Raw genomic sequence first — 12,754 nt, 5'->3', positions numbered from 1 at the left:
GGCGGGTTCAAATCGCGTCGGGCGGGTTCGAAATTCTGCTGAAATCGCCCGCCGTGCGGGTTCAAATTTCGCTGAAGCACAAAGTCGTCTGTCACTTCTCTACTGCCCACTCATCCCCCCCCCCCCCCACTTTGAGAAGGACTCAGGACTACCACCAATCAAGGCCAGACACAGTGGCTAGACAGCTACCCCTCTCCGCCTCACTTGACCGTGTCACCACCCCTCCAGTGCCACGAGCCGCTGGCGATTGCATCAGCAGTCAAAATAGCTACTACCCCCCTCCCTCCCCCCTCTTTGCGCTATTCACTTCAACCCCTCTCTTATCTTATTCTGCGCTGACCAATCCTTCAGAGACTTTCCTCTCATATAAAAACTCGGTCATTGACCCCGGGTAAGAAGGTCAGTGTCTGGACAGGCAGCTGTGTTCAGATTGCAAGTACCGATCATTGACCCAGGTCTCAAGGCCAACCAGCTTTTACAATGCCTCGACTGCAGGACATTTTCAGTTAAATACACGTAAGTAAAATATGTAGGATAAACAGAATACTACATGGCTTTAGCTCGCAGTTCAATATTAAATTAAAAAACCTCGTGTAAATCTGGTACGACACAGCAAGCCATGTAGTATTCTCTATATGTAAAGAAGGGGCAGGTTGGGTAATGACGGGGCAGGTCGAGTCACTGACCCAACCTGCCCATACCCTACCTGCCCCGCACAGGGTGCACAAAGAAATCGGTCTGTTACGTTTCGATTCAATTTAAATACGAATTTAAACAGCACAATTCACTTCTAAAATGAATCAGGTGTGTATACTAAAGATATCATCCATGAGCACCCTGTTAATCCACGTATAGAACAAAAAGTATGAGAGTCAAAAAAGTCACTTACTGTCAAATTTCATGGTGAAACCACCGGATCCATACTTGCACATCACTACCATTCAAACAAATTGGCGATAGGGACGCACTGGGACATTCAAAACATAGATCGGAAACGAAACGGGAATATCTTTTCAATTGTGAGAGTTATTCAAGGTGACCCAACCTGCCCCTGACCCTACCTGCCCCACCCTCCCCTACTCATAATGACGACTTAAAAAATCTTTATTTCAAAAAGAGGGATGAAGGCTGGCATAAAAGCTGTTCCACAGTAGCCCTGCCTTGAGACTGGTTTCATGTAGGGAGACGAATTTTTAGAATCCAACTCCGGGCCACATCATTTTCACGAGTTTTCATTCACAAAACACCTGGGAAATTTCTTTCTTTCTTTCTTTATTTGGTGTTTAACGTCGTTTTCAACCATTCAAGGTTATATCGCGACGGACCTGGGAAATAAATCTCATGTTCCCCATGCAATAAATCGAGGTGGTGAATGGGTTTGAGCTTTCAGGTGAAACGTGGATTGTCAAAGTAAAAGCCAATCAGGCTGATTGTTTGATGTGTGGAACCATCGCGGCTTTGGATTTGTGTTTCCGAGGACAACGATTGTAAGCATTCACTCTCAAACTCAAAGACCCAATCAATGTTGATAATTACCGCGGCGACTCATGGTCAATTTGCAACTTATCTCTGTAATCGCAAAATCCACAACGAAAAGTCATAAACACTTAAAAAGAAAAGAAATATGCTCAACACTCACTGAACTCACACGTATGATCGCAGCTCTGTACATTTTCAGACTGGAAGAAAAGCGTCAACAAGCTACGTTTGACGTCACATACAAGGTTGACGTGTTATCTCGAGCTGCTCACTGTGACGATGCTTTCTGGCCCGGAGTTGGCTTCTAAAAATTCGTCTCCCTGTGGGTTATTGTGCATTTTGTTGCACAACCAAAATGATGACAAAAACGATGTTTCAGTGGTGGCTTGTCGTCAGACCAGCATTTTGTTGTTGGTCCTCGGGGAGCATATCGCCTTTTGTCTCATATTTATCAACCGCGGCCTTGGTCGATAAAGATGAAACAAAAGACGATAATTATGGTCCCCTTGGACCAAAAAAGCTGGTCTGTCAACAAGCCACCAAACATCTTATAATATCAGCTCATCAGTTAAGTTTGTCTTTAAAGTGATGTGGGGATTTAGCACACGTGACACACGCACACACATGTATACACTCCGAGTTGCGCACCGGCTTGCACACCGACACACATACTCACGCAAGCACACACACCGAGTGACACACACAAAGACACGAAGGCATGCACGCACACACACACACACACGCAGTCACACTTAGAACCACATAGAGAGTACGTGTGACAGAAGAGAGCGAGAGAGAGAGAGAGAGAGAGAGGGAGCTGGGAGGGAGAGAGAGATGGTGGGCGGGGGAGAGACAGCGAGAGAGACTCGGAGAGAGAGAATTGAATTGAATTGAATTGAATTGAATTGAATTGAATTGAAATTTATTTTACGAGGGTGACAGAATAAGCAATGCATACATGCTTCTTTTCATCCGGCCCTCGCCCATTGAGGGGTAACAAACAAGAAGAAATAAAAGATAAGTTTAACAATAGTACAAATGACATATTTACCATAATTGACATGTCAAGCAACCAATAAGACATTTTAAGATGCATTAGAGAGAGAGAGAGAGAGAGAGAGAGAGAGAGAGAGAGAGAGAGAGAGAGAGAGAGAGAGAACACCAGAGAGAGAGAGAGAGAGAGAGAGAGAGAGAGAGAGAGAGAGAGAGAGAGAGAGAGAGAGAGAGAGAGAGCCTGAGAGAGAGAGAGAGAGAGAGAGAGAGAGAGAGAGAGAGAGAGAGAGAGAGAGAGAGAGAGAGAGAGAGAGAGAGAGAATGAGAATATACGTACAGTGGTACTGTTGCAGAAACCATAACAAACATTATTTGTAAATTTTTAATCAAAGAAACTTAACAGTTTTTCAGCACTGCTGATCAACACATCTCTAACATCATTCTCGTGACCACAGAAGAACAGAAGTATGATTGTAATAACGATTCAGTTGACTCAAGATTTCGTTAATGATATGAGCTCAGCCGTAACGAAAGCTGAACAAATGACTAAAAAAGAAAACTCTCAAAGACTGGATCGACTACCAGGAAATCACATATTGTGTAGACTGCCGTCTTCTGCGTTTGCTCTGTAACAGAATATGGCAATACATTTTAAATTTTACACGAAATATATATAACTTTCCAAATCAATGCAGCCACACACACACTCTCTCTCTCTCTCTGTCCCTATTATCTCTGTCTCTCTCTCTCTTTCTGAGTGGGATGTTGTGGCAGTGTATGGGTGTGTATATAGTATGTTTGTGTGTATCTGTGTGTGTGTGTGTATGTGTGTATGTGTGTTTGTGTGTACGTCTGTGTGTGTGTCCCAGAAGAGTCCATGCAACACACACACACACACACTGTCACTGACACACAGGACTTACCCTACGGACCACCAACACTCGTTCGTTCATAGAAGAGCACCTCCTCTTGTTGGTGCGCAGTATTCTGTTGCTGGTTTCCTTCCCGTCCCCCTTACAGTTTTCTGCTAGCACTGAAGCATTTTTTCTCCCGGATCGCCGACGTGTGCAAACTGATGCTGCATCATCCTCATTACTCACTGTGTCTCCCAGTGATGACCTAGCTTTTCTGTTGCCTCGTGTATTTGTGTCTACGTGTGGGTTGTCCTTTCTGTTGCCGACTCGAAGACATGTGTCTACTGGCTCTTCATCTACTCTTGTGTATCTTCTCTGTCTGTTTACGTCGGATTCATCTTTTTCTTTGGCTTGTCTCCGTGCCTCTGACGTTGCAACTCGTTTTCTGCGTGTGTCTGTTGTTTGCCCACCGTCCCTTCTATGTCTGTCTGCTGATGGTCCGTCTTCTCCACTGGTGCGTCTACGCGTGTCCCTTGGTGACAGTGTTTGTTCTGGAGCGTCTGATGCCAGTGGTGGACTTCTTTCTCTGCTTGCTCGTTGAAGTGTGTTTCTATATTCTCCATCTTCTTTTCTGGATTTCTTGTGTGTTTCTTTTGGCGTTGCATCTTTTCCCTCGGTGCGCGTGAGTTTGTCTTGTGGTGAGGCATCTTCTCTAAAGTTGTCTGCTGCCGGTGACTGTTCTCCTTCTTTGGCTAGCGTGTGGTCGTCTTCTGGCGAGCCATCTTCTTTCTTGTTGTCTGTTGTGGACCAATCTTCTTCGGCTTTAGATCGCACGAGCTTGTGTTCCAGTGAATCACTGTGTTTCGGTGAGTCATCTCCTTTCTTGTTGTGTACTGGTGACCGATCGTCTTCTTTGGATCGCGTGTGCCTGTCGTCTGGTGAGTCATCTTCTCTCTTGTTGTCTGCTGGTGACCGATCTTCTCTCCTGGCTCGAGCTCGTGCTTCTCGGGTGCTACGTTGTCTCCGCACTGCCAGGTCTTCTTCGTCTGTCATCCGCTTCTGTCCACTGCACCATTTCTTTCTGCGCACGTTCAGCTCGCTTGCTTCTTGTGGCCGACCTGGTCTAGCTTTTGCGGAGGGCTGTAGAAACACGCATAGTGTGAGATACGCCTGGACTCACTTGCACATGTCCACAGACACAACTATATAGAGACACAAAGACAGACACACGCGCCATCCTCTTATCATACAAAATCGTCTTTCTTCATGTCAACTTACATGTATGCTGAATTGAAGTTAAACAAAACACATTCGATTTATCTGACAAAACATTAGGCTACTTGTCAAATCTCCTTGGATTCTTAACCCTTTCTTCTTCACTCTTATCCAAAATGTCATGTGCTATCCTACCTGCATCACAGTCCATACAAATCAATCCCTACCAATGACTAAAATCAACCTTTCACTACAAAATCAAGCATCGTTGGTATAGTTACATGGTACTGGCGCTGACGATTTTGCTGGCGGCGGTGATTGTTGTTATCAGCAGGAGCTGCACCAGCCACGGGGTCTTGCTCAACATCCAGCAGATAGTCCACCACGTTGTTGTCGGTGAGCTCCATGTCTGTGTTCCGTAGCAGCTGTCGCTCCACCTGGCTCAGGCCCGTCAGATCATCCTCTGAAGATAAACAGTTCCAAAATATGATATATAAGAATATCACATTTTCACACAAATCTTCAAATTAGTCCCCACAAATTACGAATAACATTCGGAAACAACTTTTGTTTCTTTTCTCGGGGGCGGGGATGTAGCTCAGTCGGTAGCGCGCTGGATTTGTATCCAGTTGGCCGCTGTCAGCGTGAGTTCGTCCCCACGTTCGGCGAGAGATTTATTTCTCAGAGTCAACTTTGTGTGCAGACTCTCCTCGGTGTCTAAACACCCCCGTGTGTACACGCAAGCACAAGACCAAGTGCGCACGAAAAAGATCCTGTAATCCATGTCAGAGTTCGGTGGGCCAGTATAGAAACACGAAAATGCCCAGCATGCTTCCTCCGAAAGCGGCGTATGGCTGCCTAAATGGCGGGGTCAAAACGGTCATACACGTAAAATTCCACTCGTGCAAACCACGAGTGCACGTGGGAGTTTCAGCCCACGAACGCAGAAGAAGAAGAAGAAGTTTCTTTTCTCTTGGTGGTGCTGTTGTAGTGAGAGAGAGAGAGAGAGAGAGAGAGAGTATGTGTATACATAGTGCGTTCGTTCGTATGCGTGTGTGCGTTCAGTTCGTTCGTATGTGTGTGTGCGTAGCAGCTACAGCTCCACCTGGCTCAGTCTTGTCAGATTATCATCTGAAGATACACATTTACAAAAAGAGAGAGAGAGAGAGAGAGAGAGAGAGAGAGAAAGAGAGAGAGAGAGAGAGAGACAGAGACAGAAAGAGAGAGAGAGAGACAGAGACAATGACAGGGACAATGACAGAGACAGAGATGTGGACAGGCAGAGAAATAGTTATTATCGGGCCTAAAAAAAAATAGGTGTGGTTACAGTAACCCGACCTACCCTATTTTTAGGGGCAGACCCAATAACTTTTTATTACATTTGTCAAACAAAAAACAAAAACGAGTGCAGAAAACGCAATGAAAGCGAAATCGCCCGAGTCGCACACTTATTTCCCTGTCAAGTAGGTTTAATTTGTACACATTAGAAAAAAAAGTTAAAAAAAAAAAGTGATTGCCTACCTTCCTACCCTATTTTTTTTGGCTATGTTACCGTAACCACACCTATTTTTTTTTTTTGCCTCATAGTGACTAGTGTTTCGCGTTTGCCACTGAGTTGTTTGTCAGTTCTTCTATCTGATACTGTGACACACACTTGATTATATGGATCCTCATACAACTGACCAATGAGAGCCAGCATTTCAGGAAGACCAGTGTCTTGAGCCATCTGCAGTTCCCGAAGAGCTCCCATCATGCAAGGTGTGTTCAGTACACTCTGGTCACCACTGAAGCAAGACCATTTTTTTTTTTATCAGAGTTGAAGGTATTAAATTGAAATAAAAAATCCACCATCATTCATAACTTTCACCAAAAACAGAACAAAACTGTCTTCTCTGCGAAAGGACCCCCTCGATCTTTCCAACTGACATTCCACTGAAATCATGAAGACGACACAAACAATGGGATAATGTTCAAGGATTGTCTCTGTGTTGATTTTTAGTTACATTACATATATATCGTAAGTGCACAGAAAAGTCTTTAATAAACAACAGTACCTGTGTTGAAAGTTCCTGAAATGATGAGCAGGTGTTGCCAGCCGGAGCTTTGCGCTCGTTCTAAAGCAAGGAGTTACTGGTGAGTTTGGTTGGCTGAAACTCAGGTTTATCAACTTTGGAAGCTTCCTCGGAGTCAGCTGAAGATCGCTTCGTGCAAAGTCCCCTGAGTCTGGAAAACATCTTGGGTTGGGTGCCTTAAAGAACAACGTATGTTGACGGAGTTCATCGCCTCGTCCGTCGAAACCATGATTCCGGGTTTCTGAAAACGACTCTCTTTCTGAATCCACCTGCACCATTGGATTCTGACGTTCTTCGGTACTCTGAACAAAATCAGACTTCTCTCTTCAATAATGGTATGTCTACACTTCTAGATTTAATCAACAGCACGAAATTCAATCTAACCAAAATATTCTGATCACATGAGACCAACCAGTTTCACTTTTGAGATTACCCCTGGATGTTGGCCGGCATCGTTACACCGGGTACTGAGCAGTCGCAGATATTAATGAATAGTTACGGTTTGAAGAACATTCGAGACTTCATTTTCTCTGAAATTAAACCGAATGCCATCACAGAGTTTTAGATAAAATCCGAAAAGCTGGTTTAATTATGTGAATGGTAAATTTATTGAATGTGCCACATGCACTATAACAGTTGCGCTCATCCATTGCGATAAAACAGTGAACCGGTAAAAACTAGCCAGTCGCATATCGAATAAATAATTAAATCGAAATCAATTCACGTCAGCATATCTTGGTTAAATTACCTTTAACAAAACTTCTGTTTCGTCCACGGACAGCTCGGGTAACGACCCTGTGTTTTCGATTGAATGGAGTATAAAATTTGGCTTCGGTACTTTCATCTTTGCCAGTTCGTTAATTTTGTCGACGTCGTCTGCAACCAAGCAGGGGAGAGCACTTCTTACAACGCAAGGGAAACAACGCTCAGTTCCTGTTCTTTTGAGAGATCGCATCCTGCATCAGAAACTGCGGAAATGTGCAACGATTGTGTGAAAGAGGAGTTCCCAGAAAGAGTAATTCATTTCTTAACGTAGAATTGTACACTTGCGTGTGTTGGTGCGATTTTGAGTCTTTATTTGCTTTTATGGAGTCCCTGAGGAGTGCCACTCCGAGTGGTGTAGTTTCTGTTTCATGCCATACTATGATACTGTCTGATGATCAGTGATGTTACCAAAATACACAGAAGAACTACTTGGTACCGTGTAAGGCGTGTTACTTTTTGTGTGGTAGAACTAGAAGAGTGAACTTACATCTTGAACACAATAAGTTCCAGTGGTTTTGATCAGTTTACTTCAGTCACATAATTAATTCTTCCTGCTTCTTCCTTGTGAGGAACACTCGACGGGCAGGTAAAAAAAATTGTTTGAACACTTTGAATCTGGTTATAAAAACGTATAATCATGTGTGTGTTTGTACGTGTGTGTGTGTGTGTGTGTGTGTGTGTGTGTGTGTGTGTGTGTGTGTGTGTGCAGGATACCATGTGTCTTGAAACAGGTTCCTACCTGGTCAATTATGCTGGCTGTAATGAGTGTGGTGGCAGAGACATCCTGATCAAAAACCGCATCGTGTCAGAAGATGAAGATGAACTCATCACTTTTCAACGTAAGTTGGTGCATTTTGCTCTGTGAAACCTACAGAGGTTTCCCCGTTTGTGTGTGTCTTTCAGTATATATATATATATTATATATGTGTGTGTGTGTGTGTGTGTGTGTGTGTGTGTGTGTGTGTGTGTGTGTGTGTGTGTGTGTGTGTGTGTGTGTGTGTGCAAGAGAGACAGAGAGAAGAAAGGGGAGGAGTCGAACATGTTCAAATATATCGACAAATTATAAATCATATCTATTTTGCTATCAAAAATCAACGACTTTTTATTTTGTATTGATTGTTGATTGACTTGTTTCAGATGTGTGCCTGCACTGTGAACACATTGTAGCAAATCATGAATATTCCTTCAAGGTGGTTGAAGAATTTCAGGTAAGATTTTTTTTTCTCTCTTGTGGAAACTATGATCTTTTTTTTAAAGTACTGTTTATATCCCAAGTCTATCATCCCCCTCCATCAGAAAAGTACTTGGTTTTAAAAGGCCAAAAAAGAAAAAGTCTGTTTACGGTAACCCGACCGACCCTATTTTTTTCGCGCGACCCTAGACTTTGTTTTGGCATTTGGGGGAAGAAAAATTTTTTTTTGGTGCAAAATAACGTAAAAATATGGTTTTTTGAAGAAAAAAAAAAAAAGAAAAAAAAAAAAACCTGACCTACCGACCTTATTTTTTGGGCCTATGTTACTGTAAACAGACCTATTTTTTTTTTTGGCCTAATGTGTTTTCACTTGATCAGTACATATCATGCCTTTCTCCTCACACCCACTTTCCTCTGCAGTGGAACCTCCCTTTAAGACCTCGAACAATCTGACAAAATCAGGTCTTAAAAAGGAAGGAGTCTTAAAATAGGGATAAATTTACTGAGGTTTTGAATAGAAGGTCTAAGAAAACTGGGTCTTAAAAGGGAGGAAGTCTTACATTTGGGGGGTCTTAAAAGGGGGGATCCGCTGTATCCCAAGTCTATCAATACCCTTCAACAGAAAAGCACTCAGTTAATCACTTTACCCTTAGGCTGGTTGTCGCGACATATTATGTTCCAAGTCTATCAATACCCTTCAACAGAAAAGCACTCGGTTAATCACTTTACCCTTAGGCTGGTTGTCGCGACAAATGTTCCAAGTCTATCAATACCCTTCAACAGAAAAGCACTCGGTTAATCACTTTACCCTTAGGCTGGTTGTCGCGACATATGTTCCAAGTCTATCAATACCCTTCAACAGAAAAGTACTCGGTTAATCACTTTACCCTTAGGCTGGTTGTCGCGACATATGTTCCAAGTCTATCAATACCCTTCAACAGAAAAGCACTCGGTTAATCACTTTACCCTTAGGCTGGTTGTCGCAACATATGTTCCAAGTCTATCAATACCCTTCAACAGAAAAGCACTCGGTTAATCACTTTACCCTTAGGCTGGTTGTCGCGACATATGTTCCAAGTCTATCAATACCCTTCAACAGAAAAGTACTCGGTTAATCACTTTACCCTTAGGCTGGTTGTCGCGACATATGTTCCAAGTCTATCAATACCCTTCAACAGAAAAGTACTCGGTTAATCACTTTACCCTTAGGCTGGTTGTCGCGACATATGTTCCAAGTCTATCAATACCCTTCAACAGAAAAGTACTCGGTTAATCACTTTACCCTTAGGCTGGTTGTCGCGACATATGTTCCAAGTCTATCAATACCCTTCAACAGAAAAGCACTCGGTTAATCACTTTACCCTTAGGCTGGTTGTCGCGACATATGTCGCGCTACTTTACATATACTGTCACCTGTTTGTCACGACATATGTCGCGCTACTGGCTCAGTCTGTTTGGTCGGTTTTGATTACCTCCCATGGATGCGAAAACCTATAAGACCGTTTTTTTTGTTCTTTTTCTCTTTGTTAATTCACCAGTGCCTATGTAACATGTGTTACAGAATTGCACCAGTGTAAGGGTTAATGTCTTCAGGCTTGGTCAATACAAATCAAGCCTTTCTCCTCACACCAACTTTCCTCTATTCTCTTCCAAATGTACATAGAGAGTGAAAGAAGCCTCATAGAGATCAAAGCTACACTCATCAGGCCAAAAGCAACAAACAGACTCAGAGGTACATGTGATGAAAATGACATCCTTGTGACAAGCCACAAGTGTCCCACACGTATATTTTTGAAAAGTTTATAGACCTGTGGAAAATGGCAGGTGTCCTTTGCTGGGTTATGGTACATTGTATCTGATTAGACTTGACATTAGAGGTACATATGTGGGATTATATAATTATGGTGAATCTGATACTCATAAACTTCTGAGTTTTAAAGGCAGTACATGTTCTCAGGTGTCTTTACTTTGGTCTAATTGATAGCATTTAGAAGATGATTTGAAAAAAAAAATGTAAACATTTCTGCTCCTTCACTTGATGAAATGTTGCTGTCATGTTTAGACAGCTATAACTGGCCAAAGTCCAAGACTGTCCAAGACTGTGCAGCTTAAATACAGATACATTTCAGGGCGGGACTAGGTAAGTACTAGGGGGGGGGGTTACAGATGGGGGTCCACGGGGCGAAGCTGAACGTTTTTTGATGTTTCTGGAGGGAAAGGAAGCCTCTCCTTGAACGAAAAAGGTAAAAGAAAAAAAAAATGCGTTTGGGAGGTACATGCTTAAGCCAGGAAGGGGGGGGGGGTGCGCAACCCCTGTAACCCCACCCCCCCCCCCCCCAGTCCGGCCCTGTATTTCTACTGATGATGAAGGTGTGAACACTTCAGATTAATATTTTGACAATTGGCTGGAGCGATGCTAGCAATTCAGAGGAAAAAAAATCCCGATTCATTAAATTGCTGTTTTGTTTTCCAGGAGTATGAAATGTCTTGCCTGCTGTGTGGAAATGGTGAAGATTCCAGAAGCATAATGCCCTGTGACCCCCGCGGCCCACAGTCTTAAGATGAATGCATGCACATTTAGCGTTGCTCGATGTTTTAGTCGATATTTTCAGATGTCAATGTGATAACGACTGCCCTTTTAAGCTTATCAAGGGAGGATTGCGAGTTGAAAGTTTTCCATGTTTCACTTTGATGCATGAGAAATTGTGTGCATAAGCCTGTCAGTGCTTGTTGTTGATTGAGATAAATGAATTCCTTTTTTTCTTCTTCTTATTTGAGTGGTAAGTACAACTACAAGAGTACAACAAAATTGTCAATGAGCGGAGCTGTACACTTTTGACAGTGTGAGTGCTGGCAATAAGGAAATAGAACTTGGAAGAAACATTTTGCTGGTTATTCTTGTAACTAAGGTTGAAAGTTGTTTGTTCATTCAGTGCGTCTTATTCTGTTGGGTGCCAGAGACATATTACGGCTTAACTCTCACTTAGCAACTTGCTGTTGCTTGTATTAAGAGTGCTTACTTCCCTTTGCTATGTGGTATTATAAGGCGAAACAAAAAATATGTTGGTTTAGGGTATTAAACCCGACCGACCCTATTTTTTTCCACTGACCCTTAAGCTTTTTTTTTATTTCTGAAATTTAAAAAAACAAAACAACCTCTGGCACATTTTGCAAACCATACCAAGACTAAACATAAAATGCATTTAAAAAAAAAAAGCTGACCTACCGACCCTATTTGTTTTGATCATGTTACCCTAACCAACATATATTTTTGTTTGGCCTAACAGAACTGACTGTAAGCTTAGCTATGTTGACACATAAAAAGAATGGATATATGACCTTATAATGTCCCGCAGTGGGGCACTGCGGTTATGAAATTAAAGGCCCCTCCTGTTTTTGGAACCGCAGGAGCTTTCTAGTTTGCTGTTAGGTAGATTTTTGGTTCCTCTTTCCTGTCATGCTCTCTTTTTCTTCATGAATTCTTTTCTTTTTTCTGCCTTCTTGCTCATTCACCTGTATTTTTTCCAAAAATCTCTTCTCTTGCCGCTTGTCTCGCGATTCATGTATAGTTTAATCTGTTAGTGTTCTGATGTAAGTCCAGCAGTAGATAGGTTAAGCCTATTTTAACATACTGGAAACTGGTAATCTTCCAGTAGGTATTAATTTAGTTTTACTAAAGCCTGCTGGGACACAAGTAATGGGTTAGTGCATTTGTAAACAGGAATCGCTTGACAAGTGGCCCCCTTCATCCCCCCCTTCCTCGTCCTGATATGGCTCTGCGTAGTCGGCTGGACGTTAAGCAACAAATAAACAAACAAACAAACCTTATAATGCAGATAAGTTTTTACAACCTGATAATTGTTTTTGTCTTATTAACTTTTTGATGAAATTGTTGAATTCAGATCCAGTGTAATTTGATCAGATCTTGTCTGCTAGGGTGCTTGCCATTTCGCTGGGTTTTTTTCTCAGGGAAATGAAGCTTTTATTAATTCAGTAGGCTTAAATGGGAATTGCTGAATGTCAATTATATGCAAACTCAATTGGTCAGATGCTTCTGATCAGCCGGTGAAACGCATGTTATCTTAGTGTATGTGTGTGTGTGTGTGTGTGTGTTCAATTACTATGCATGGAAAGCAGTACTTTTCAGCAAAAACACTCATTTGCATCCATCAGGCTTTGTTCTG

The 12,754-nt window shown here is 42.5% G+C and overlaps 2 protein-coding genes and 1 long non-coding RNA gene across 5 annotated transcripts; 1 reads left to right on the top strand and 2 right to left on the bottom strand.

Annotated features, from left to right (window-relative positions):
- Window positions 1–2,840: 2,840 nt before the first annotated feature.
- LOC138951911 (micronuclear linker histone polyprotein-like) lies at window positions 2,841–7,459 on the bottom strand. 2 transcript variants are annotated; one of them, XM_070323470.1, is made up of 6 exons: window positions 7,362–7,459; window positions 6,596–6,915; window positions 6,225–6,325; window positions 4,823–5,004; window positions 3,396–4,466; window positions 2,841–3,098 (listed from the first exon to the last, which is right to left on the bottom strand). In XM_070323470.1, the coding sequence occupies exons 1-6, from the start codon at window positions 7,455–7,457 to the stop codon at window positions 3,051–3,053; spliced, it is 1,818 nt and encodes a 605-aa protein (XP_070179571.1). In that variant the 5' UTR covers window positions 7,458–7,459; the 3' UTR covers window positions 2,841–3,050. The 2 variants fall into 2 exon arrangements, with proteins under 2 accessions (XP_070179571.1, XP_070179572.1); XM_070323471.1 differs by having other exon boundaries at window positions 6,596–6,854; window positions 7,362–7,442.
- Window positions 7,460–7,505: 46 nt separating this feature from the next.
- LOC138951923 (protein Churchill-like) lies at window positions 7,506–11,909 on the top strand. 2 transcript variants are annotated; one of them, XM_070323484.1, is made up of 4 exons: window positions 7,506–7,628; window positions 8,088–8,217; window positions 8,516–8,586; window positions 11,044–11,909. In XM_070323484.1, exons 1-4 carry the CDS (start codon window positions 7,590–7,592, stop codon window positions 11,128–11,130), a joined length of 327 nt encoding a protein of 108 aa, XP_070179585.1. In that variant the 5' UTR covers window positions 7,506–7,589; the 3' UTR covers window positions 11,131–11,909. The 2 variants fall into 2 exon arrangements, with proteins under 2 accessions (XP_070179585.1, XP_070179586.1); XM_070323485.1 differs by lacking the exon at window positions 7,506–7,628 and adding an exon at window positions 7,850–7,964.
- LOC138951925 (uncharacterized) lies at window positions 11,757–12,534 on the bottom strand. Its single transcript, XR_011451265.1, has 2 exons — window positions 12,395–12,534; window positions 11,757–11,909 (listed from the first exon to the last, which is right to left on the bottom strand). It is a non-coding gene; the product is annotated as an uncharacterized lncRNA (long non-coding RNA).
- Between the last annotated feature and the right edge of the window lie 220 nt (window positions 12,535–12,754).

This window comes from Littorina saxatilis, linkage group LG17, assembly GCF_037325665.1.
Source record: "Littorina saxatilis isolate snail1 linkage group LG17, US_GU_Lsax_2.0, whole genome shotgun sequence".
Lineage (NCBI taxonomy): Eukaryota > Metazoa > Mollusca > Gastropoda > Littorinimorpha > Littorinidae > Littorina > Littorina saxatilis.
Note: the sequence above shows the minus strand (reverse complement) of the source record. Positions and strands in the feature narration are given on the sequence as shown.